Source organism: Thamnophis elegans, chromosome 14, assembly GCF_009769535.1.
Source record: "Thamnophis elegans isolate rThaEle1 chromosome 14, rThaEle1.pri, whole genome shotgun sequence".
Classification (NCBI taxonomy): Eukaryota; Metazoa; Chordata; class Lepidosauria; order Squamata; family Colubridae; genus Thamnophis; species Thamnophis elegans.
In genome coordinates, this window is record NC_045554.1 from 46,214,342 (window position 1) to 46,237,030 (window position 22,689).

Sequence of the window (22,689 nt, forward strand, 5' to 3'; positions counted from 1 at the left end):
CAAGAGTACATAAATTTAGACCTAATTTTCCGAGGTGAGTGGAAAATTACATCTATTATCTGCAGGGAGACTATTTTGATGTTGGTGTGGGGCAGGTAATGGAGAAAATCGAAAAGAAAAACTCGAGAGTTTTATTCTGACACAGTTTTATTATTCTGTTTTTTAACCAGATGTTTCTTCCAATCTCCGAGAGGAGCGTGGAAAAGGCACTTAGGATGTTATTATGCCATTTTAGTAATCAGCTGAGACCCCAACCCAACTAAACATTATAAATTGTCCTTTATACCAGTGGTTCCCAAACTTGGCAACTTTAAGACTTGTGGACTTCAACTCCCAGAATTCTCCAGCCAGCTCTGCTGGTTGGAGAATTCTGGGAGTTGACATCCACAAGTCTTAAAGTTGCTAAGTTTGGGAACCACTGCTTTATACCAACGGTGAAATATAAACTTTGCCCATTCTACTCCTTTGGCTGTTCAATGTCAAACTATCTATGAACAAGAAAACAGGGCTGCAACCCAGATAAATATTATAAATTATCATTAACACCAACAGTTAAAAAACATAAATTTTGCACATTCTGTTCCTTCAGTTTTTTTAATTTCAGACTATCTATGAATAAGGAATACGGGGCTGCCAATTGTCTCAGATGTTCTGCAACTTCACACTCGGCTTTCCCTTTTTGGTGGTGATTTTTCCCACACTGACAAACTACCAGATGCTGTGCTGTCTTTTTGGCAGCTTTTTCAAGATCCTACCCCAAGTTGAGCATCAAAGCTCATTTATTAATTCCCTTTTAATGCTTCTGCTCAGCTATGCTTTCGGTCCCCAACAGGTAAGCTACATGCAATTTTAATTAGGACATTGGCAGTCTCTGGCGTGTTGCTTTTGTTCACGGATGAATGTTACAACGTCTCCTGGTTTAACTTCATAAATCCAATTTGCCATTATTCATGAAAAGAACTACAGCAGGGGTGTCAAACTCGCAGTCCGGGGCCTGGATGAGTCGCATGCTGCCCATGCCTACACCCGGTTTAGCAAAGGAGGAAAAAAGCTGTGATACGTCATGTGACAACACCGGGACCACACACGTTTGAGATCCCTGAACTAGAGAAATCCCCCCCAAATTTAAGCAAGTTAACTCAGGAACATCCTCAATATCCATTAAGGGGAAAGATAGCAAATTCTCCTCACTTTTGAACCTAATCTCAGCAACCCACTTGGTCATCTGTAATCCACAGCGGTAATAATCCATCTAAGACAGTATTTCTCAACCTTGGCAACTTGAAGATGTCCGGACTTTAACTCCCAGAATTCCCCAGCCAGCATTCGCTGGCTGGGGAATTCTGGGAGTTGAAGTCCAGACATCTTCAAGTTGCTAAGGTTGAGAAACACTGATCTAAGAGAATTGGCTGCTTTTCCTAAAAATGTTAAGGCACAAAGCTGACAAATAAATTGTACCACAGACAAGACCCAAAGGTTCTGAGACATAGTAAACCTTAGGTTTTAATCGCTTATGTTTCTTGTTTCCTTAATTCGATACATTTTTCAAATACTATTGTTTCTGAAACTTCTGCAACAAATCACGTATGGCTGAATTGTTATTGTTTGTAAACCATTTCATAGCAGCAAAATGCTTCATTTCCAGGCGGATGTTGCCCCCAAAACCCTTGAGATGGAATATAATAGAATAACAGAGTTGGAAGGGGCCTTGGAGGTCATCTAATCCAGCCCCCAGCTCAAGCAGGAGACCCTACACCATTTAGGTGACCTGAATCAAAAATTCAGCACAGCAGAGGGGGGAAAAAACAAGCAAGTTCTTGAAAAAGTGTTAAGAACATGCTGTTTTGTTTTCCCAGTTGGATGAAAATGCCTTCCTTGTTTCTCCCTCTGATATTGATCCCTTTAATGTCCAAGAGTGCTCGGTGGTTCAATAGTGCTGTCAAAGATGCAGATGAAACAAGACTATCGATCGACTGAGAAGAAGGGACAACAAGCCCTTCACAGAAACCACCAACAAATTGCCACCACTTATCTAAGGGGAGGAGGTCGAGCAAAGCCTGAGATTCAGCCTGCTGGAAGCACCACCAGAAACCGTGCGGTCTTCTTCTCTGGCGACATCAGGCAGAGAGAGGCCAGGACAACCCAACTGCAGATCCTGATGAGATCCGGAAGAGAACTTACTGGTTCACCAGCAGCCCGCTTCTCCCTTGAGTGGGACCGAGTCGAGATTCCCGTTTAGCCAGAACAGCCTTGGCTCGCCGGGATTATTTTAAAGTTTGCTATTCTGCTGAAACTGGGAGACCAAGGACAGAAGCTGCTCGGAGGCTTTGATTTGCTTCGTTCCAAGGTAGGTGGCGCTGTTGGCCGTCGTGTCCTCCAAGAAGTAGCGGTAGTTGGCCATCATGCCGCAAGAGGCCGTCAAGCCACGGGGACTGGCGTCGGCCATCCAGTTCAGGCGCCACAGCACCGCCCCGTTCTGTAAGTGGAAATTGGCCACCGGGTTGAGCGCGTAGCCGCGGTGCTTCTCTCCGTAGAGGTACCAGGCGCAAAGCCTCAGGAGGGGCTGCTGTAAGACCCGAGCCAGCTTTTCAGACTTCACCCACCCGTTGTTTGTGAAAAGGCGCTTCAGTTTCTCAGCCGCGGGGTCTCCCGTGATCTCCGAAATTTCTTGCATCTCCAGATCCGTGAAAGGGTTTCCCCGGCCCAGTTCGTTGGATTGTGAGCACAGCAGACCAATCAGCCATTTGGTGAACCCCGGGATGGGAGACAAGGTGGAGAAAGCTTTGATTTGAGGAAATTCATCCTGCGGATTTTCAAGTTTGTTCCGAAACAAAACAAAAAGACAGATTTTTGGGTACAGCTAAATGAGGATGGAAAAAAATAAATCACAACAAGGTCGAACATTTAAAGCAGGAAGCACAAACAGGTTTGAGATGCGGCTATTTTCATCAGCAGGTTATTGTTTGTGTGTGTTTCATAACTTCGTTTACTGCAGAAGTAAAACATTTCAGCTTAGGGTTTCTTCATTCCTGCCTAATAAAATGCCATCTGCCCAAATACTTATACTCGCAATTTGAGAAGCAGTAAAACTACCTACAAGGCATCTCTAAAATCTTTGATTAGCCATTTTCTCATGGATACTGGATGTACTTTCAAGGATTTTTAATTTTTCTTGGGCCCTGGGAAATCTGTAGAGACACTGATTTTTTTGTTCAGTAGGTTAAAAACCTCCCCCTCCCATTTCTAGCCCTTCAAATTTAACAACTGAGCAGCTGAACAGCTGTAACACTCGGTTACCTTTCCAAGAAACAGATGTTCTCTTTATTTTGCCCGTATATTTCTTAAAATTTAGGAAACCCATTTCCTAATATGGGTTTTGCATCTGAGGAACCCAAGGCTATTTTGCCTCCAGTGTTAACTACCGTATTTTTCAGAGTATAAGACGCACCACGATTTTGAAGAGGCAAATTTAAAAAGTTTTTGCACTCTGCAGACCTTCTAAAAACGGCCCCTTTTTCGCGAAAACGGGCCGTTTTTGTGCCAAAAAAGGGCACGCATAGCCTTTAGGAGGCTTGTAGAGTTCTCATGGGGGCGGGGGGGGGGGGAACCAAGCAAAAAAATGGCCCTTTTTTGTGAAAACGGGCCCATTTTTTGTCAAAAAAAGGGCATGCCTACCCTTTAGGCAGCTTATAGAGTGCTCCTGGAGGTTTGGGAGGGGCAGAAATCGGCCTGTTTTTCATTCATTTTTGTCCTCCCCAGCCCCCAGGAGCACTCTATAAGCCTCCTAAAGGCTATGCACGACCACTTTGGGGAAGAGGCTGGGGTTTCAGGAGGCCAAAAATGCTGTATTTAGTGTATAAGATGCACCCAGATTTTCAGCCTCCTTTTTGAGGCAAAAAGATGCGTCTTATACGCCGAAAAACACGGTGTATAAAAGCAAAAAAATGCATTTCCTTGTTCCAATGGGGTCTTCTCCCAAACTTATTCCAACAAGGAAAAAGCTTTAAGAAAATGATGTCCAAATTGCATTTTCTGCCCTCTAAAAAAAAAGGACATTTTAGATTTTAAAAAAAAAAAATCCAGACACCAGTAGACCTTCCTGGAGGTCGAAATGTACGTTATGCCAAAATCCCTATTATTCACAAAACATGAAGTCCATAAGCTGCTGGAAAAATAAATTAGTACTGCATAAAACCAACACATTGGCCACATATTGTCCTAAGCTATTATGTGGCGTGTTTGCTTTTAGCTTCTAAGGTGTGTGAATGCTCTCATTACAGCTTGGTTTTGTGTGTGAACCAATCCATTATAGCTTGTTTAACAAATGATGTAAAAAAATAAATAAATCCTGGCTTTGTAGGCTTGTGAACTTAGCTTATCAGTTATGTACAATGCGGCTGGCGAAGGAGGGGGGGGGGGAATTGTTTTATTCATGAAATACAGAGGCAAAATATACTAGCAACTTCGCAAAGGTTGACAAAATATGTCTTGATTAGCAGTAAGCTCATCAGCTGCCCTAGAATAAATCAGATTTACTGCTCACTTCTGCTGGTCTTAAGAGGAGCCTTTACCATACAGGTAGTCCTCGACGTACGCCCACAATTGAGGCCAAAACGTTTATGTTTTACGACCTTTCTTGCCAGAGTTGTTAAGTGAATCACTGCAGTTGTTAAGCTAGTTAACCCGGTTGTTAAGTGACTCTGTCTTTGCTCGTCAGAAGTCTCAAAGGGGGATCATGTGACTCTTGGACACTGCAACCGTCATAAATATGAGTCAGTGCTTCAATGGTCGTAAGTGGGGAAAACAGCCACATCACTTTCTCCAGTGCCGTTGTAACTTTCAACAGTCACTAAATGAACTGTTTTGCAAATTGAGGATTGCCTGTATAGTGGTGCTCATTTGAGACCCAGAGAGAAATAAAAACTAGGCTGAAAGAGATATTATTGCTGGTTCCACCACAAAATCGCGGAGGACAAAATCGCGCTCGACGAAAGCGCGCATTTGACGTCATCACAGCGCGACGAAAACATCGCACTGTGATCGAAAAATGTAAAAATAAAGCTAAAACCTTACCCTAACCCCCCCAAACCTAACCCTAAACCTAACCCTAAACCTAACCCTTAACCTAACCCTAAATCTAACCCTAAACTTAACCGTTAACGTAACGCTAAACCTAACGCTAACCCTTAACCTAACGCTAAACCTAACGCTAACGCTCTAAACCTGACCCTAACCCTTAACCTAACCCTAACCTTTATGTGAATCGGCTTGCTTTAATTTTAATTTTATTTCAATTTTTAATTTTTTTCGTGGCGCTGTGATGACGTCACATGCGCGCTTTCGTCGAGCACGATTTTGTCCTCCGCGCTTTTGACGGGTCACGATTATTGCTATGGCCAAATCTATTCTTTCAGCAAGCTGACTGGTATTAGCGTCCTGTTAAGGACACGGTATTCACAAATATTCCGATTCCCGCTTTAAGTTTTCCTCGTTCGGTTTCCAAAGGTCAAATCTAAAAAAAAGTTTAAGATCTGAATCGCTGCAGTTTCAAAAGCCCCAGAGCCTGTCTCGTTGCATTTTGATGTGTCCGTGACAGCCATAATATAACATGTTCTTTTTCTGGGGAAATTAAAAGTTACAGAAGCTTGAAATTAAGTGATTTGGAATTAATCAAATAGATGAGGGAAAACAAAGCAAATAATGATATATCTTATTTTCCCCACATTGTTTATTCCCCAAAGGATATTTGAGAGTCAACCGTGAGAAATGTATTACAATACATTAATATCTAAGGGAATGAACCCCGGCAAATGGAGCAGTACCAAGTAATTTAGTTTGGTATTTAAATGAGGCGGCTGCACTTTTAATAAAGCAAATTTCTAAAGCGCCTGCCTCAAAACTAAAGTTCAACAAAACGTGCTTCTCCCTTTGGACCCGTCTTAAGTAAACAACCCACAATCTTCCACAACTATTTGGGAGAGTTTTCCTTCAAGCCCTAATAGATGATTCAAAAGTCAGCCGCAAAAGATTTTCACGTGTTTAAGTTTTTGGACAGGAACTTCCTATGCTGTTCCAGCCCCACCCCAAAGCTGGGTACATTTTGTACAAGGCTTTTTAATGTTATCCACGTTTGGCTAAGCAGTGGGATAATATTAATGAATGACCTCAGACTACAAGACCTCCACAGTCCCTTCCAACTCTGTCATTCTGTCCTTTCGTAGAGCTGGAAGATTGAAACCTGAGTTTCTAACAGCCCATTGAGCTAAAGGACTCCATGGTCTGACTTGGTTTATTGATTGATTTGATTTGATTGATTTTATTGTATTTCTATGCCGCCCTATTCCCAGAGGGACTCAGGGCGGCTCACAAACCAAGTAAAGGAGGGGGGGGGATTCAAACAGGGAAAAAAGACAATGGACAAACAACACAACAATTTAAAACAATCAACAGCCACACTATTCGAGCAGGGACGGGAACTCATCAGCCCCAGGCCTGTCGGAACAGCCAGGTTTTAAGGGCTTTGCGGAAAGCCTGGAGGGTGGTGAGGGTCCGAATCTCCACGGGGAGCTCGTTCCAGAGGGCCGGAGCAGCCACAGAGAAGGCCCTCCTCCGGGTGGTAGCCAATCGGCATTGGCCAGTAGATGGAATTCGGAGGAGGCCTAATCTGTGGGATCTAATCGGTCTGTTGGAGGTAATTGGCAATTGTTTAAAGCAGACCTTGGCATTTTACGATTCCTGGGTCACATCTGGCCCTTTGGCTGTCCCTGTTCGGCCCATGTGAGGTCACGGGAAATGAAACCTCAGAAGTAAATAAAGTGTACATCATGTACACAATATGACTGCATTGCTTTTATTCTGAAGGCGACTCTTTTTTTTTTTTTTTCAATTTAGGTATATCTGTGCATGCATGTGTACCTATGCGCCTTCACAGTAATATGTTGGTTGTATTGGTTCAGCCCTCCCACAATGGTCCTAGTGAGAAAATGAATTGCCCACCACTGGCTTAAGGAAACCGCACTGTTTTGTTTTGTGTTTAAAAAGGAAAGCAGGTAGGAAGGAAGAGAGAAGGAAGGAAGACAGAATGAATGGAGGGAGGAAGGAAGGAAGATAGAAGGAAGGCAGAAGGGAGGGAGGGAGAGTGAGTGGGTGGGTGGGTGGAAGGAAAGGAGAATGAATGAAGACAGAATGAATTAATGAAGGAAGGAAAGAGGGAGAGAGGGAGGGAGGGAAAGAGGGAGAGACTGGGTGGGTGGAAGAGCCGAGGTGGTGCAGTGGTTAGGGTGCAGCACTGCAGGCCACTTCAGCTGACTGTTATCTGCAGTTCGGCGGTTCAAATCTCACTGGCTCAGGGTTGACTCAGCCTTCCATCCTTCCGAGGTGGGTAAAATGAGGACCCAGATTGTTGTTGGGGGCAATATGCTGACTCTGTAAACCGCTTAGAGAGGGCTGAAAGCCCTATGAAGCGGTATATAAGTCTAACTGCTATTGCTATTGCTATAAGGAAAGCAGAATGAATGAAGACAGAATGAATGAATGAATGAATGAATGGAGGAAGGAAGGAAGGAAGGAAGGAAGGAAGGAAGGAAGGAAGGAAGGAAGGAAGGAATTTAATTCCAGGGGCAACATCCCTTTTGGCACCTACCTGCAGCTCTTTGACCACTCGCTTGATGAGATACGTGCCAAGCTCCACGCCCTGCAGGCCCTGCTGAGTCAAACTGATGGAGTAGAAAATTGCAGTGGTAATTCTGTCCAAATCTTCTACTTCCTGCAAGGGAGGCTCTTTTACTATATCCTGGAGAAAGATTAAGAAAATGAGTGATGGCAATCTGGGTTTGAATTCCAGCAGATTCACGTTTCACAGTCCAACTCTCACAGCAGAGGGGGAAAGATTTTGCACACTCAGCTGGGCTCCGATTTCCAACCAAGGATTTGCTCTCTCGTGAGCTGCACAACCCAGGACTCTTTCAAAACATACCATAATTTCAAAAACTGTCAGAGTGCGCACAGAGTGACTATGTGAGACAACCCAGGAGCAAATACAGTAAACAGAAGTTTGTATTTCAATAGTGGTTTTTATCTACAAAGAATATATACTTATACGTACTATAGTCAAATCTCAAACAAACAGCAATCAGCACACACGGAGAGGTAGATAAGCCCCAACAGGGCCTCTTCTTATGACAGGCTCTTAAAGTGATATCAGCCCAAAAACCTTGCTGACTCATTCCCAGCATTACCTCATCGTAGCAGCTGATCATAAATCATTCATCATCATTACCCTGACAAAAACTGAGAAAGCATTGCCGCTGCTAACTGAAATAGGACATTAGGAAACAGAAAGAGGACAATTAGGGTGCCAGCTGGGCTTTGCAAATGGTGACGAAGCTCTACTGAAGGAGCAACTCAATCAGCATCCTTGGATAACAACAAAGGCTCCCTATAAGCTAAACATTTATTTTATTTTTAGTTTATGAATAATTGGTAGACGTCCATGTAGGCCGCTAAGCACTAAGGGCAACTAGAAGGACTTTTAAGAAACTCATCTACATAGGCATTTAAAGTTGATTTTTAAGCCGAGGGGCTTTTTTTAAAATTTCCTTCCTCTTAATATTAACTTGCGATTAAAATTTGAGGCTATGTTTGATCCCAAGTAAAAGCCAAACAATGGTACCTGGATGTTACTGGATATTTCATCAGTCAGTGCGACGTGCAAAACAATCAGGGGTTCTCCGGGTATTGCACAGTGGGCAAAATAGTAACACCTTCTGTAGGACCCAACACGGCGCTTCATATCCATCCAATTTCGAACAGGATGCACAGCTTCGCTACTACAATAAAAATAAAAATAAAGAGGATGGAGGCTTGCAGGTGTCGATGCTCTTTCCAACTTCAGGTTATGCACGGACAATCAACAGAGCAATGTAACCTCGATAATGTGCGTATATCAGGTGGCATCAGATTGCTTTAACTTGGGGAAGTGCCACACGGCTCATCAATTTTTGGCACTTACTCGCTAATCTTCTGAAGAATCTCACAGGGAGACTGCCACGTAACTCGTTCCAAGGTTAGGAATCCAGTAGAAAACCATTCTGACAACATGTTCTTTAGTACTCCATTCATTTCCTGCAAACAGAGAAGGGCAGTTATTAAGGCTTCAGCAGAAAAGATACTAAATAAGCAATCAACATAAATCACACTAGGAAACGAAATAAAACAATATAAATCGTAAAGATACAAACTATAAAGCTATAATCGTAAGTAGGAGATAGGTAAGTGGGAGGATGTGAAAAATAATAGTAATACAACCTTACTAAAGAGTTTTGACAGTGTTGTGGGAATTAGTTGTTTAGCAGAGTGATGGCATGGGGGGGGGGGGGAGAAACCTCGCACCAGATCTCTAGAATATATAATTGCACCAGATCTCTAGAATATAAACTATAACCCTAACCCTCAGAAGCATTTTCCAGTTCAGCTGCTAAATTTTAAAAGAATGCCACACCTTCATACTCTTAAATTGCCTTGGCATATGCATTAGTTTAAAAATAATTCATGTTTTTTTTTAAAAAAAAATAACTGATATATATGCACAGATAATATAAGATCTAATCTGAAGCGCCTTAGCCAACTGATGAACAAAGAATAATTAAAAGCCCTTGTTGCTAAGATTTTACAAGTTACACTTCCTTATTCCATGACCGTATTGCTAGCAGAGACGTTATAGTTATTAATTTCTGAAACCATGAGAGGCTGAACTAAGTGTTTGCAAATTGGTTGGGAGCAGAATGAAATAAACAGTTTTTGGAATTCATCTTCATCTGATTTGCTGTTGTTTTAGAAAACAGCAATTTCACATTAGATTGACAAATGTTCCATAGAAGAAAATTAACTCAAGTCAACCTCCCCTTTTAAGAGGTTTACTGGAAACAAAAAATAATATTAACACTTTTACGAACTGTGATCTCAGAGCAGAACCTGAGCAAAGCAGAAGTATCTGCGGCAGTATTTTTATGAAAATAAATAGAAGCGTTAAACAAAATATATCGGAGAGCTTTCTTTGCCAAAAGAATTAGCTCCAAAAATTCAAAATAAAAGGTTTTATATCATAAAGCGTCTTTTAATTTGCTCTACTACGGTATTAAGATTTGTACACTGGCTTCAAACTGTTTTATGGTATATCATAAACTAGAGATGTGCCACCTCCTGGGTGAGCAGAGACGGTTTAAAGGTGGTTCAGCTATGACCTATCTCTGAACCCTGCCTTTCTCGGAAAATTTGCAATTTTTGTAGTTTCACCTCTCTTGACGAGAGGCAGGAGGAGTTCCTTAAATCTTTCTTTAAAAAGTCAATATTTTGTAGCGAAATGTCATTCCTTCTGCTATTAAAAATGCAAAAATGTTTGTTCTTCTCCTGTTCATTCAGAAAAAGACGCAAACATAAGAAATTACATGTTTTTTGGGCAGCCATGGAATACACTATAATACACATAGGTTTTTAAGGTATAAAAGGTAAAGGTTCCCCTCGCACAAATGTCATTCCCAACTCTAGGGAGCGGTGCTCATCTCCATTTCAAAGCCGAGGAGCCAGCGCTGTCCGAAGACATCTCCGTGGTCATGTGCCTGGCACAACTCAATGCCAAAGGCGCACGGGACGCTGTTCCCTTCCCACCTAAGGTGGTCCCTATTTTTCTACTTGCATTTTTATGTGTTTTTGAACTGCTCAGTTGGTAGAAGCTGGAACAAGGAACGGGAGCTCACCCTGTTACGCAGCGCTGGGATTCAAACCATCAAACTGCCGACCTTTTGATTGACAAGCTGAGCAACTTAGCCACCGTGTCCCTATTTTTAAGGTATATAGTCCTCAATTCTAAAGATAAAAGCTTTCCCTGTTGTGTCTGACTCTAGAGCAGGGATATGATGGGTTACGCGGGCTGGATGCGTCATGTACAGGCCAAGCCCACCTCAGCTCCGTGAAGAGAAAAAACATTGCAAAATGTCACGTGACGGCAATATGACGCTGCGACTTTGACACCCATGCGTGGTGCTCATCTCAGTTTCTTGGCTGAGGGAGCCAGAGTTGTCTGAAGATATTTTCTGTGATCCTGTGACCAACACGGCTGTATGCTAAGGATGCACCGAACCCTGTTACCTTCCCACCAAAGTGGTACCTATTGATCTACTCGCATTGGCATGCTTTTGAGCTGCTAGATGGGCAGGAGGCAGGTAACAGGACTGCACTCCGTTGTGTAGCTCAGGTCTCGAACCTCGGCTGTAACCTTTCCACCTGACAAACTCAGGGGTTTTTTTTTGAGCCCTGAGCTATCTGGCCCTATTCCTCAATGCATACTTCACAAAATTAATGTTTCCGTTAATTTGAAAGCATGATTTCCAAAGATTTAGAAATAGGCTAGCGATGAAGAGTTTTCTTGGTGAGTTTTCTCGCTGAAGTGTTCCCTCGAATTTCCCAAATCTTGCCTGCTTCGATTCAATGGAGGGTGGGGGGCAGACCCGCATATTCTTGGGCTGCCCACGTTTTACAACTGCTTTAACCACCCAAACACTTAAAGAGGTTTTTAGGCCATGAGCTTTTAAAAAGGGCTTAGGGGGGCCATCGCGCCTCGAAAGAAAAGCAAAGACACATAAAAATAGACTGTCCTCCGTGCTGCCCAGATGCACTTTCTATCCTCTTTTTAAAAAAATTCTTTTTTAGTCTATATTCCATTGCTGTACTCTGCCAGTGGACATGCCTAAGCAGAAACACCTGCTCCGAGGTCAGAGGTATCTCTCATCCACCACAAATTCGGCAGGAAGGACATTTACTGTTTCTTAGCAACTGGTCACCAAGGAGCGAAGTCATTTTCCTGCATCGCTGCTCTTGAACCCACTGGCTATTTAACCTTAAGATGCCAACCTTCCCTGCTGACCCCTGAGGACCGGGAGGGTGGTGCTCGCTCCCCGAATAGGAACCTGTGACGCTCAGAGCTAAAAACAAACAAACTACCCTTGATGACCTTCTTCACCTCGTCATCCGGCAAAGAGCAAAGCTGCCAATCATGTAGGGTTCGGGGTCGTTTTTCCTCCATCGTTCAAATTCCCTGGTGGCCAAACCAATCTCGTTGATGACCGCGACTTACAAATGCAGGCAGGTCCCAGGTTAGGACCATAATCGAGTTCAACATTTATGTTGCTAAGCGAAACATTTGCTAAGGAAGCTTTCACCCATCTTACAAATTACCTTGCCCCAGTTCTTCAGGGAATTGTTGTGAAATTAGTCACACACTTGCTGAGTGCCTTTCCCCCGTTGATTTTGCTTCTCAGAAGGATCACATGACCCCTCCGCCAGGACATTGCCACCGTCATAAATATGAACCAGTCGCCAAGTGTTTGATCATGTCACCATGGGGATGCTGCAATGGTCGTTAAGTGTGAAAAACGGTCCTAAGTTGCTTTTTTCAGGGCCGTTGTAACTTTGAACGGTGACTAAATAGCAATAGCAGTTAGACTTATATACCGCTTCATAGGGCTTTCAGCCCTCTCTAAGCGGTTTACAGAGTCAGCATATCGCCCCCACAGTCTGGGTCCTCATTTTACCCACCTCGGAAGGATGGAAGGCTGAGTCAACCTTGAGCCGGTGAGATTAGAACCGCCGAACTGCAGATAGCGGTCAGCTGAAGTGGCCTGCAGTACTGCACCCTAACCACTGCGCCACCTCGGCTCTAAATGAACTGTTGCTAAGTAAAGGACTACTTGTAGCCCTTAACTTACAATCATGTTTTTGACAACCGCTCGAACAACACTGGGAAAATGACTTGCCCGTGATCTTTGTGCTCACAACCACTGCGGCATCTGACACAGAGACGTGCCGTCCGAGGGACACAAGATTGCCATTTGAAGCTTTTCAAGCCAGCTTCCAACAAGCAAAGTCAACAGGGGAAGCCGGGCGCGCTTAACGACTGTGTGATTCATTTAACAGCCACAGCCAGTGTTTCTCAACCTTGGCGACTTTAAGTCCTGTGGACTTCAACTCCCAGAATTCCCCAGCCAGCTATGCTGGCTGGGGGATTCTGGGAGTTGAAGTCCACAGGACTTAAAAGTCGCCAAGGTTGAGAAACACTGGCCACAGCTATTTGTTTAGCAAGCATGCTCAAAATCGGGTGCAACGCATTTAACAAATGTCTTGCTTAGCGACGAAACTTCTGGTGCCTCTTGCAGGCGGAAGGTCACAAGGACTACACACTGCTTAGAAGGGCGGCCATGCCGAAAGAGGAGAAAGAAATCGTGCGAGAGGGGTGTGTGAAGCTACTCAGCTCCTGGGCTCATCCTACGCCGAGGCATTGCCAAAGCAGCTGACAGCATCACTCAGGAACCTGGATTGTGGAGCAAAGGTTATAACTCTGCAGTGATCTTGTCTGGTGCCCTGCCCCACAGCGCACTCATGCCCTATGTGGGTAACTTGAGCTGAAGTTTCAGTAAAGATACCTCTGAAAGAACGTCCGCAGAAAAATTAATGGCTCTTCTTTTTCTGGAATATTCTGTACCTTTTTCTTATCTCAAGGCAAACGGCAGGATCTTATTTAGATTACACCAAATGAAAAAAAAATGTTTAGATGACGGAGGTTTGAGAAACAGACGAAGCTGCCTTGACTGATAACACGGTGTTAAGAAGCTTATACAAATTTTGCCTTTTGAAAAGGGACGCCACGGGATTACGCAAGAGACAGAAAAACATGCTTAACGCGGTCTGCTTCTGGGACCCACATTTTGCTGCTGCAAAAACGCAGTTCATTTTTTAAAAAAGAAAAAAGCTGAATTAAAGTTACGAAACGACAGAAAAGTTGGTAGGCGTCAATTCCACACAAATAACTCAACTAAATTGAAATATTATACTATCAGGTCCTTGCAAGAAATTTCTCTAAAATTTCTCTCTCTTTAATTTCTCTTAAAAAAAACAACCTAGAGTTCATCTCTAGCACACAGGCACAAAGGATAACAAAAGAAACAAACCACGAGCAAAAAAATAATAATTAAAAAACTGAGATCTGATCATCCTTTGAGTTAGATTAAAATTACTGTTCTCAAACTAAGTGCCAACTATTCTACATGATATACAGAACTAAAATAATAATCGTTCTACTAAATGCCAAGTGCGTGTTTTCTGGATGTGCATGATCTATTCTTTTATTATTAGAATTTTTCTCCTGTTAACCTTGTAAGCGACCCAGAGTTTTATGAAGTGAGCAGCCCCTCAATTGTATAACTGGGTAACTTTGACCACAAACCCTATTGAAGGGGGAAAAACAAAACACTTGTGAAGGACACAGCTTGTATAATTAGGCATATTTTGTTTGTTTTTTTAAAACCTTTCCTGCTTGAAGTACAATGTTTCTTGCCAAGGCCAAATTTTATTCTTAGCACAGCTATGCCCTGTTTCCCACATCAACATGTGATGTTCCGCCACATGGAAATTTGGCACTAAGGCATGAACTTTGCTCTAGTTCTATGTGTCTTCTTCAAGGGTATCAAACACTCCACACTGCTACACATATTTTCCTCCAGTTACAAGCTGAACTGCCCTGTTCCCCAATGCACTTTATTCCCAAGCAAAGCAGGAATAAATAGAAAATATCTACAGTTTTGAAACATGTAACCCTCTGGGAAAAAGAAATCTTTGGAAACTGCCATCCCTCCTATTACCAAATACCACAAGAGTTCTATTTCACTATATATATTCAAGATAGATGATGATGATAGATAGATAGATAGATAGATAGATAGATAGATAGATAGATAGATAGATGATAGATAGATAGATAGATAGATAGATAATTACATACATACATACATACATCATATGCATATATTTCATTATTTTAATCAAATTTATCCCCCACCCCACTGCACATTTCCCAAGAATCATTACTAGATCAGCCCCTTCTTATTGAACCTATACCTGTCAGAACAATGCTTTATGTTGAACATCTGCCTAGCTTTTACTTGGCCCAAATTAACAGAACAGATGTTGCACATCTGCTTGGCATCATTCCTAGAGCAGCACCTTTCTGTTGAACCTCTCACTGGCACTGTTGCCGGAACAATCCCTCCTGTTGAACACATGTGCGGCACCATTGCTAGCGCAGCCCCTGTGGAACCTCTGCCTGGCACCATTGCTACCACAGCTCCTCCCAATTGAACTTCTGCCTGGCATCCTTAGAATCCTAGGGCCAGAAGGCACCCGGGAGGCCTTCTAGTCCAATCTCTTGCTCAAGGTGGGGGGGGTTCCATCCCGCTGCCACAACAGCCTCACCTGCAGAGGTCCTACCTGGCACCATTGTCAGGGCAAACCCTCCCTTCCCCCTCCCAACATCTGTATGGAATGATTACCATCATAGCATTTCCCTGCAGAACCTCTGCCTGACTGAACAGCACCTCTGATTGAACATCAACCTGGCACTAATGACCAGAACACCTCCTGTTGAATCTCTGCTTGACACCCCACCCCAAACTACCACTCTCAACCCTTCCTGTTGCACATCTGCCTGGCATCATTCCTAGAGCAGCACCTTTCTGTTGAACCTCTACCTGGTCCCACTGCCAGTCTCAGCCCCTCCTGTTGAATATCAACCTGGCACTGACGATAGAAGTTACCCTGTTGAACCTCTGCCTGACCCTTACTGCCACCAGCCCCTCCTGTTGAATATCAACCTGACACTAATGACCAGACCCCCTCCTGTTGAACCTGCCTGACACCCCCACTACCACTGCCAGCCCCTCCTGTTGGATATTAACCTGACACCAATGACCAGATGCTTCCCCGTTGAATCTCTGCCTGACACACACCCCACTGCCACTCTCAACCCTTCCTGTTGCACATCTGCCTGGCATCATTCCTAGAGCAGCACCTTTCTGTTGAACCTCTACCTGGTCCCACTGCCAGTCTCAGCCCCTCCTGTTGAATATGAACCTGTCACTGACGATTGAAGTTACCCTGTTGAACCTCTGCCTGACCCTTACTGCCACCAGCCCCTCCTGTTGAATATCAACCTGACACTAATGATAGAAGTTACCCTGTTGAACCTCTGCCTGACCCTTACTGCCACCAGCCCCTCCTGTTGAATATCAACCTGGCACTGACGATAGAAGTTACCCTGTTGAACCTCTGCCTGACCCTTACTGCCACCAGCCCCTCCTGTTGAATATCAACCTGACACTAATGACCAGACCCCTTCCTGTTGACTCCTCACTACCACTGCCAGCCCCTCCTGTTGGACATTAACCTGTCACCAATGACCAGGTGCTTCCCCGTTGAATCTCTGCCTGACACACACCCCACAGCCACTCACAGCCACTCCTGTTGGACATCAACCTGTCACTGATGATAGAAGTCACCCTGTTGAACCTCTGCCTGGTCCCACTGCCAGTCTCAGCCCCTCCTGTTGAATATCAACCTGACACTAATGACCAGACAGACCCCTTCCTGTTGACTCCTCACTACCACTGCCAGCCCCTCCTGTTGGATATTAACCTGACACCAATGACCAGGTGTTTCCCTGTTGAATCTCTGCCTGACACCCCCCCACTGCCACTCACAGCCCCTCCTGTTGGACATCAACCTGACAGTAATGACCAGACCCCCCCATCCCCTCCTGTTGGACCCCTGCCTGCACAACCCCACAGCCTCATCCCCGCCGGCTCTCACCCGGAGGTGCGGGCCCGGGGCGTCCAGTGCGGCCAGCGCCTCCAGCAGATCCCGGCGCAGCTCCACCAGGAAGCGCAGGCCGCCCTCCTGCCGCGCCAGGTGCTGGAAGAGGCCCCGGTAGCGCGGGGTCAACGCGTGGCGCAGCCGGTCCTCGGCCTGCAGCAGCGGGCCCGGCTCGCCCTCCTGCAGCCGCAGCACCCGCGCCATGGCCTCGGCCACCCGCCCGCGCTCCACGCCGAAGCCCCCCGCCAGGCGCCTCAGCAGCTCCGCCCGGGACCCTTCGCCGCCGCCGCCGCCGCCCAGAGACCGGTAGAAGCGCATGAACTCGGCGCTCCGCTGCTCCAGCGCCGCCCCGGCCGGCGCCGCCGCCTTCTCCCGGGTCTCGTAAGGCGGGAGCGGCGGGACGGCCCGGCAGAGCGCTTCGTCCAGGAAAGCGGAGGCTTTGGTTGCCATGGCGACGGCGCTAGGCCGCGGCCGGCCGGAAGGAGAGGGGGCGCGCGCGAGAAGGCGGAAGAGCTGCCGCGGGGTCGCCTGGCAGCGGCTCCAGGGGCGCATGCTACCCTCCCCGCTACTCCCCGGCGCTGCCCTCCGAATCTGCTCCCCGGGCGAAGCGGGAGGCAGAAATACGGGCAGGAGGAGCGGCGGGAGGGGTGTGTGTGTGTGTGTGAAGAGGGTGTGAAAGATCGGGCGAAGGCGATTGGGCGCCTCTAGAGGGCCTGTCCTCTCGGCGCGGCCAATGAAAATAGAAGGGGGCGGAAGCTGCTGTCTAAATCGGATGACGTCACCGGCGGGGCCCACCGCCTTGCGGGGAGAGGCGGAAGAGCTGCTCTAGGCCCCGCCCACCGATGCCTTTTGATTTAAAGGGGCCGTGCCAGGAATACAGGTGCCATAGTCGTGGCTGCGGATGATGGGAGTTGCCCTTGCAACTCCTTAGAGGGGGCAAAGTTGGGGAAGAGGTGAACTGAGGGTTTTTTATTTATTTATTTTATTTATTATTTTATTTATTTTATTTATTATTTTATTTATTTTATTATTTTTTATTTATTTTATTTTTATTTGTTTGTCAAACACAGGTAACAGGTATAAGTATGAACATAAACATGAATAAAGGAAGTAGATGCAGATGAAGAAGCTTTATTAGATAAATCTTCATCTAATAAATCTTTTTTTGCTTGCAGTGATGAAAAGGAAAAAAGGAACAGAAAGACAAAAGGAAGGAAAGAGAAAGAGCGAGAGAGAGAAAGAAAGAAAACACATGGCCGGCAAGCCACTCCCACCAGGTCACGTGGCTGGCAAGCCACTCCCACAAAGGAGGCCACACCCACAGAGTAGGTTCCAAAAAATTTTGAAACCCACCACTGCAGAGTTGGTAGTGAATGCAACTCCTGTGTGAGTTATGGAGAGTAACTTAATGGTAAAGGTTCCCCTCACACATATGTGCTAGTTGTTCCTAACTCTAGGGGGCGAGGCTCATCTCCGTTTCAAAGCCGAAGAGCCAGCGCTGTCCGAAGACATCTCCGTGGTTATGTGGCCGGTGTGACTCAACGCTGAAAGCGCACGGAATACTGTTCCCTTCCCACCAAAGGTGGTTCCTATTTTTCTACTTGCATTTTTTACGTGCTTTCGAACTGCTAGGTTGGCAGAAGCCGGGACAAGTCACGGGAGCTCACTCCGTTACGCGAAGCTAGGGATTCAACCTCCGAATTGCCGAGCTTTCTGATCAACAAGTTCAGCATCTTAGCCACCGAGCTAATCTAAACTTACATATCCACTAAATCCCAAATGTTTCCTCTTTTTCAAGAGGAAACTGGACTTTCTTGCTTTTTCTTCGAAGACGTTTCGCTTCTCATCCAGCTCTGATTGGATGGTGGGGAACAGAAGTTGAACGTCTTCAGAGAAAAACCAGAAAGTCCAGTTGCCTCTCGAAAAAGCACCTTTGGGACAACCAAGACCTGGAGGACTGAGGACCTCCATAGACATTTCCACTAAAGCCTCAATAGAGTGGAAGGTACAGGCAATCCTCAAGTTACGACCAAAATTGGACGCGGAAGTCATGGTTGTAAGGCACGCTGGCTGTTAAGTGAGTCACCACATGATTGCCTCTGATTTTACAACCTTTTTATGCTGTAATCTTTCAGTGAATCCATTGTCTGCAATGGAGGGAGGGGGAGGGGGGCTGCCAGAAACTAGAAGTAAATAGTCTCCTGCAAAAAATAAGGAGCTGAGTTGGCGCAGCGGTTAAATGCAGCGCTGCAGGCTACTTCAGCTGACCGCAGTTCTGCAGTTCGGCTGTTCAAATCTCACTGGCTCAAGGTTGACTCAGTCTTCCATCCTTCCGAGGTGGGTAAAATGAGGACCTGGATTGTTGGGGGCGATATGCTGACTCTGTAAACCGCTTAGAGAGGGCTGTAAAAGCCCTATGAAGCGGTATATAAGTCTAACTGCTATTGCTATAATAATAATGCATGTTGAATTGTCATCGTGGTTGCAGGATGCAAAGAGCTCTAAATCCAAGCTGGATTCGTTGTAATGTCCAAAATGCAATCACGTGACCAATGGGACAATCCTCAGGTCTTCCAAATCCAACTCGTAAGTAACGCTAGGGAAGTCTGTGCAACTTCACAGAGTCATAAAGGGACTAGTAGTAAGTCAAGGACTTTCTATCTGCAAGCAACAGAGCCTATTAGCATAGTACACAAAATTGTTTGCTACAACTTCCTACCCGTCAACGAACTCCTTCAGCTTCAACCGCAATGATTACACGGGCAAACTATCGATACAAAACTCAAGGTCAACCGCTCCAAACTCGATTGCAGAAAATAGGACTTCAGCAACAGAGGGGTCAACGCCTGGAATGCACTACCTGACTCCGTTGTTACAGCCTCAAAGCCCCCACAGCTTCACCCTCAAACCGTCTACCGTGGACCTCGCCCCATTCCTAAGAGGTCCATAAAGGGGGCGTGCATAAGCGCACCAGCGTGCCTACCATCCCCGTCCTACTGTCCCCATTTTATTTCTACTCATTTCCTTTGTTCATGCCCATGTTTATACTTATATGTTATCTTGCAAATGAGGTTCCACCACAAAACCGCGGTAGACAAAAGCGCGGTCGACGAAAGCGCGTATGTGACGTCATCACAGCGCGACGAAAAAGATCGAAAAATGTAAAAATAAAGCGAAAACCTTACCCTAACCCCCCCAAACCTAACCGTAAACCTAACCCTAAACCTAACCCTTAACCTAACCCTAAACCTAACCCTTAACCTAACGAAAAACCTAACGCTAACCCTTAACCTAACGCTAAACGTAACGCTAACGCTCTAAACCTAACCCTAACCCTTAACCTAAACCTAACCCTAACCCTTAACCTAAACCTAACCCTAACCCTTAACCTAAACCTAACCCTAACCCTTACCATTATGTGAATCGGCTTGCTGTAATTTAATTTTTATTTCAATTTTTCGATCTTTTTTGTCGTGCTGTGATGACGTCACATACGCGCTTTCGTCGACCACGCTTTTGTGGAACGCGGTTTTGACGGGTCACGTGCAAATGACATCAAATAAAGCAACAATAAATAAGGTCCTTTAAGACGCAAGAGGCACAGAACATGATATCCTTATCCCGAGACTCAAATGTGTCACATATGAACTCAGTCCCTGCAGCTCAAGCACGCGTGCCTCCTTCCTCATCTTTCATCCTGGCCTTAAACCAAACGGGTCTATTTTGGAAGCATCTGATTATTAGTCAAAAATTCAACCCAGGTAGATTCCCTCTCCTCGTTGGCCCACCAAACCTTTGCTGGATGTTGCACCCCCTGCAGAAAACACCCTGTCAAAAGTTGCATCCGCAGGGGCTTCAAACCTTGCCCACCCCCGCCCCAATTGTGGGCTGAAATTTCTTTCCGCCTTAAGGATTATCTTCTCTTTCCCCGCTGCCCTTTTCCTACCCACCGGTCCTCCCCACTCCCTGAAAATTAAAGCACTCTTTGTAGATTCCGGATCAAATTAATTTTCCCCCCAGAACACAGATTCGTGGAGTAAAGATTTTCAAAGGGTCCAGTAATTGAGACCAGCTGCTTGCAGAGGAGCTAAATTAACAGCTGGGCTTAAGACGGGACAAAGTCCAGTTGGAACATTAGCCTTCTAGGAGAATGGATGACCCGAAGCCCCTGGAAATCGACCTCTTTTATTACATGAGGCCTGACACGAAGTAATCAGCTTTAGATTGGGGCTCTCGCATTGTCCAGCCCTGACCTTAATGTCGACCTTTCTGGCCCAATCTCTCTGTCCTTTGGAGTCCAGAAAATTGCACTCCCATAATGAAATTAGGCAGCATGGAAAACGTCTCACAAGCTGTCTACAAAGTTAACTCCAGGAGGAGGAGGAGGAGGAGAGGAGGAGGAGGAGGAAGAGAAGAAGAGGAGGAGGAGGAAGAAGAAGAGGAGGAGGAGGTCCAGTTGCCTCTTTAAAAAGCAACTTTTGGGATGAACCTGGTGTATCTACCCAAGTGGCAGAGATCACCAAATCAGAGGTGGGTTCCTACCAGTTCGCACCAGTTCGGTAGAACCGGTTCGTCAAATCTACTGAACCGGTTAGAAGAGATTCCACCAGTGGACCCGGAAAGCAGGCCACACCTACAGAAGAGGTTCCAAAAAGTTTTGAAACCCACCACTGACACACACACACACACACACAGACTCACACAGAGAGAGAAAGAGAAAGGAAAAAATAAAGAAAGAAGGAAAGAAAGAAAAGAAAGAAAGAGTGAGAGAGAGATGAAAGAAAAAAAGGAAAAAGCGACAGAGAGACAAAAGGAAGGAAGAGAGAGAGAGAGAAAAAACACGTGGCCGGCAAGCCACTCCCACCACATGGCCAGCATGCCACTCCCACAAAGGAGGCCACACCCACAGAGTAGGTTCGAAAAAAATTTGAAACCCACCACTACACCAAATGTACTAAACCCAAACGAAGCCCAGTGCGTATTGCTCACCCTGGTAATCAAACAAAATATCTAAGTCGTCTAGACTTCATACAACTTCTAATCTGTCCTGTATGGATTCCTCTAAAAAGCCAAAAGAACTTCCATTGAAGGGGTGCATCTGAAGAAGACTTACACCTGAGCCCGTGGTGAGATTCAGATTTTTTTTGCTACCGGTTCTGTGGGTGTGGCATGGCTTGGTGGGCGTGGCAGGGGAAGGATACTGCAAAATCTCCATTCCCTCCCCACTCCAGGGGAAGGATGCTGCAAAATCTCCATTCACTCCAGGAGAAGGATACTGCAAAATCCCCATTCCCTCCCCACTCCAGCGGAAGGATACTGCAAAATCTCCATTCCCTCCCCACTCCAGGGGAAGGATGCTGTAAAATCCCCATTCCCTCCCCACTCCAGAGGAAGGATACTATAAAATCTCCATTCCCTCCCCACTCCAGGGGAAGTATACTGCAAAATCTCCATTCCCTCCCCACTCCAGGGGAAGGATACTGCAAAATCCCCATTCCCTCCCCACTCCAGAGGAAGTATACTGCAAAATCTCCATTCCCTCCCCACTCCAGGGGAAGGATACTGCAAAATCCCCATTCCCTCCCCACTCCAGGGGAAGGATACTGCAAAATCCCCATTCCCTCCCCACTCCAGGGGAAGGATGCTGCAAAATCTCCATTCACTCCAGGAGAAGGATACTGCAAAATCCCCATTCCCTCCCCACTCCAGGGGAAGGATACTGCAAAATCCCCATTCCCTCCCCACTCCAGAGGAAGGATACTGCAAAATCCCCATTCCCTCCCCACTCCAGGGGAAGGATACTGCAAAATCTCCATTCCCTCCCCACTCCAGGGGAAGGATACTGCAAAATCCCCATTCCCTCCCCACTCCAGGGGAAGGATGCTGTAAAATCCCCATTCCCTCCCCACTCCAGGGGAAGGATACTGCAAAATCCCCATTCCCTCCCCACTCCAGGGGAAGGATACTGCAAAATCCCCATTCCCTCCCCACTCC

The 22,689-nt window shown here is 45.7% G+C and overlaps 1 protein-coding gene across 2 annotated transcripts; it reads right to left on the reverse strand.

Moving 5' to 3' along the window:
* Positions 1-1,517: 1,517 nt before the first annotated feature.
* MLYCD (malonyl-CoA decarboxylase) lies at positions 1,518-17,372 on the reverse strand. 2 transcript variants are annotated; one of them, XM_032230581.1, is made up of 5 exons: positions 16,693-17,372; positions 9,011-9,123; positions 8,672-8,828; positions 7,643-7,792; positions 1,518-2,803 (listed from the first exon to the last, which is right to left on the reverse strand). In XM_032230581.1, exons 1-5 carry the CDS (start codon positions 17,245-17,247, stop codon positions 2,270-2,272), a joined length of 1,509 nt encoding a protein of 502 aa, XP_032086472.1. In that variant the 5' UTR covers positions 17,248-17,372; the 3' UTR covers positions 1,518-2,269. The 2 variants fall into 2 exon arrangements, with proteins under 2 accessions (XP_032086472.1, XP_032086471.1); XM_032230580.1 differs by having other exon boundaries at positions 1,518-2,860.
* Between the last annotated feature and the right edge of the window lie 5,317 nt (positions 17,373-22,689).

Excerpts from the sequence above, each read along its gene's own strand:
- MLYCD (XM_032230580.1), bottom strand. The coding sequence starts at position 17,247 with ATGCGCCCCTGGAGCCGCTGCCAGGCGACCCCGCGGCAGCTCTTCCGC. Across the intron at positions 8,829-9,010 it reads ATTCTTCAGAAGATTAGCGA|TAGCGAAGCTGTGCATCCTG; the intron begins GTAAGTGCCAAA and ends TTTTTATTGTAG. Across the intron at positions 7,793-8,671 it reads AAATATCCAGTAACATCCAG|GATATAGTAAAAGAGCCTCC; the intron begins GTACCATTGTTT and ends ATCTTTCTCCAG.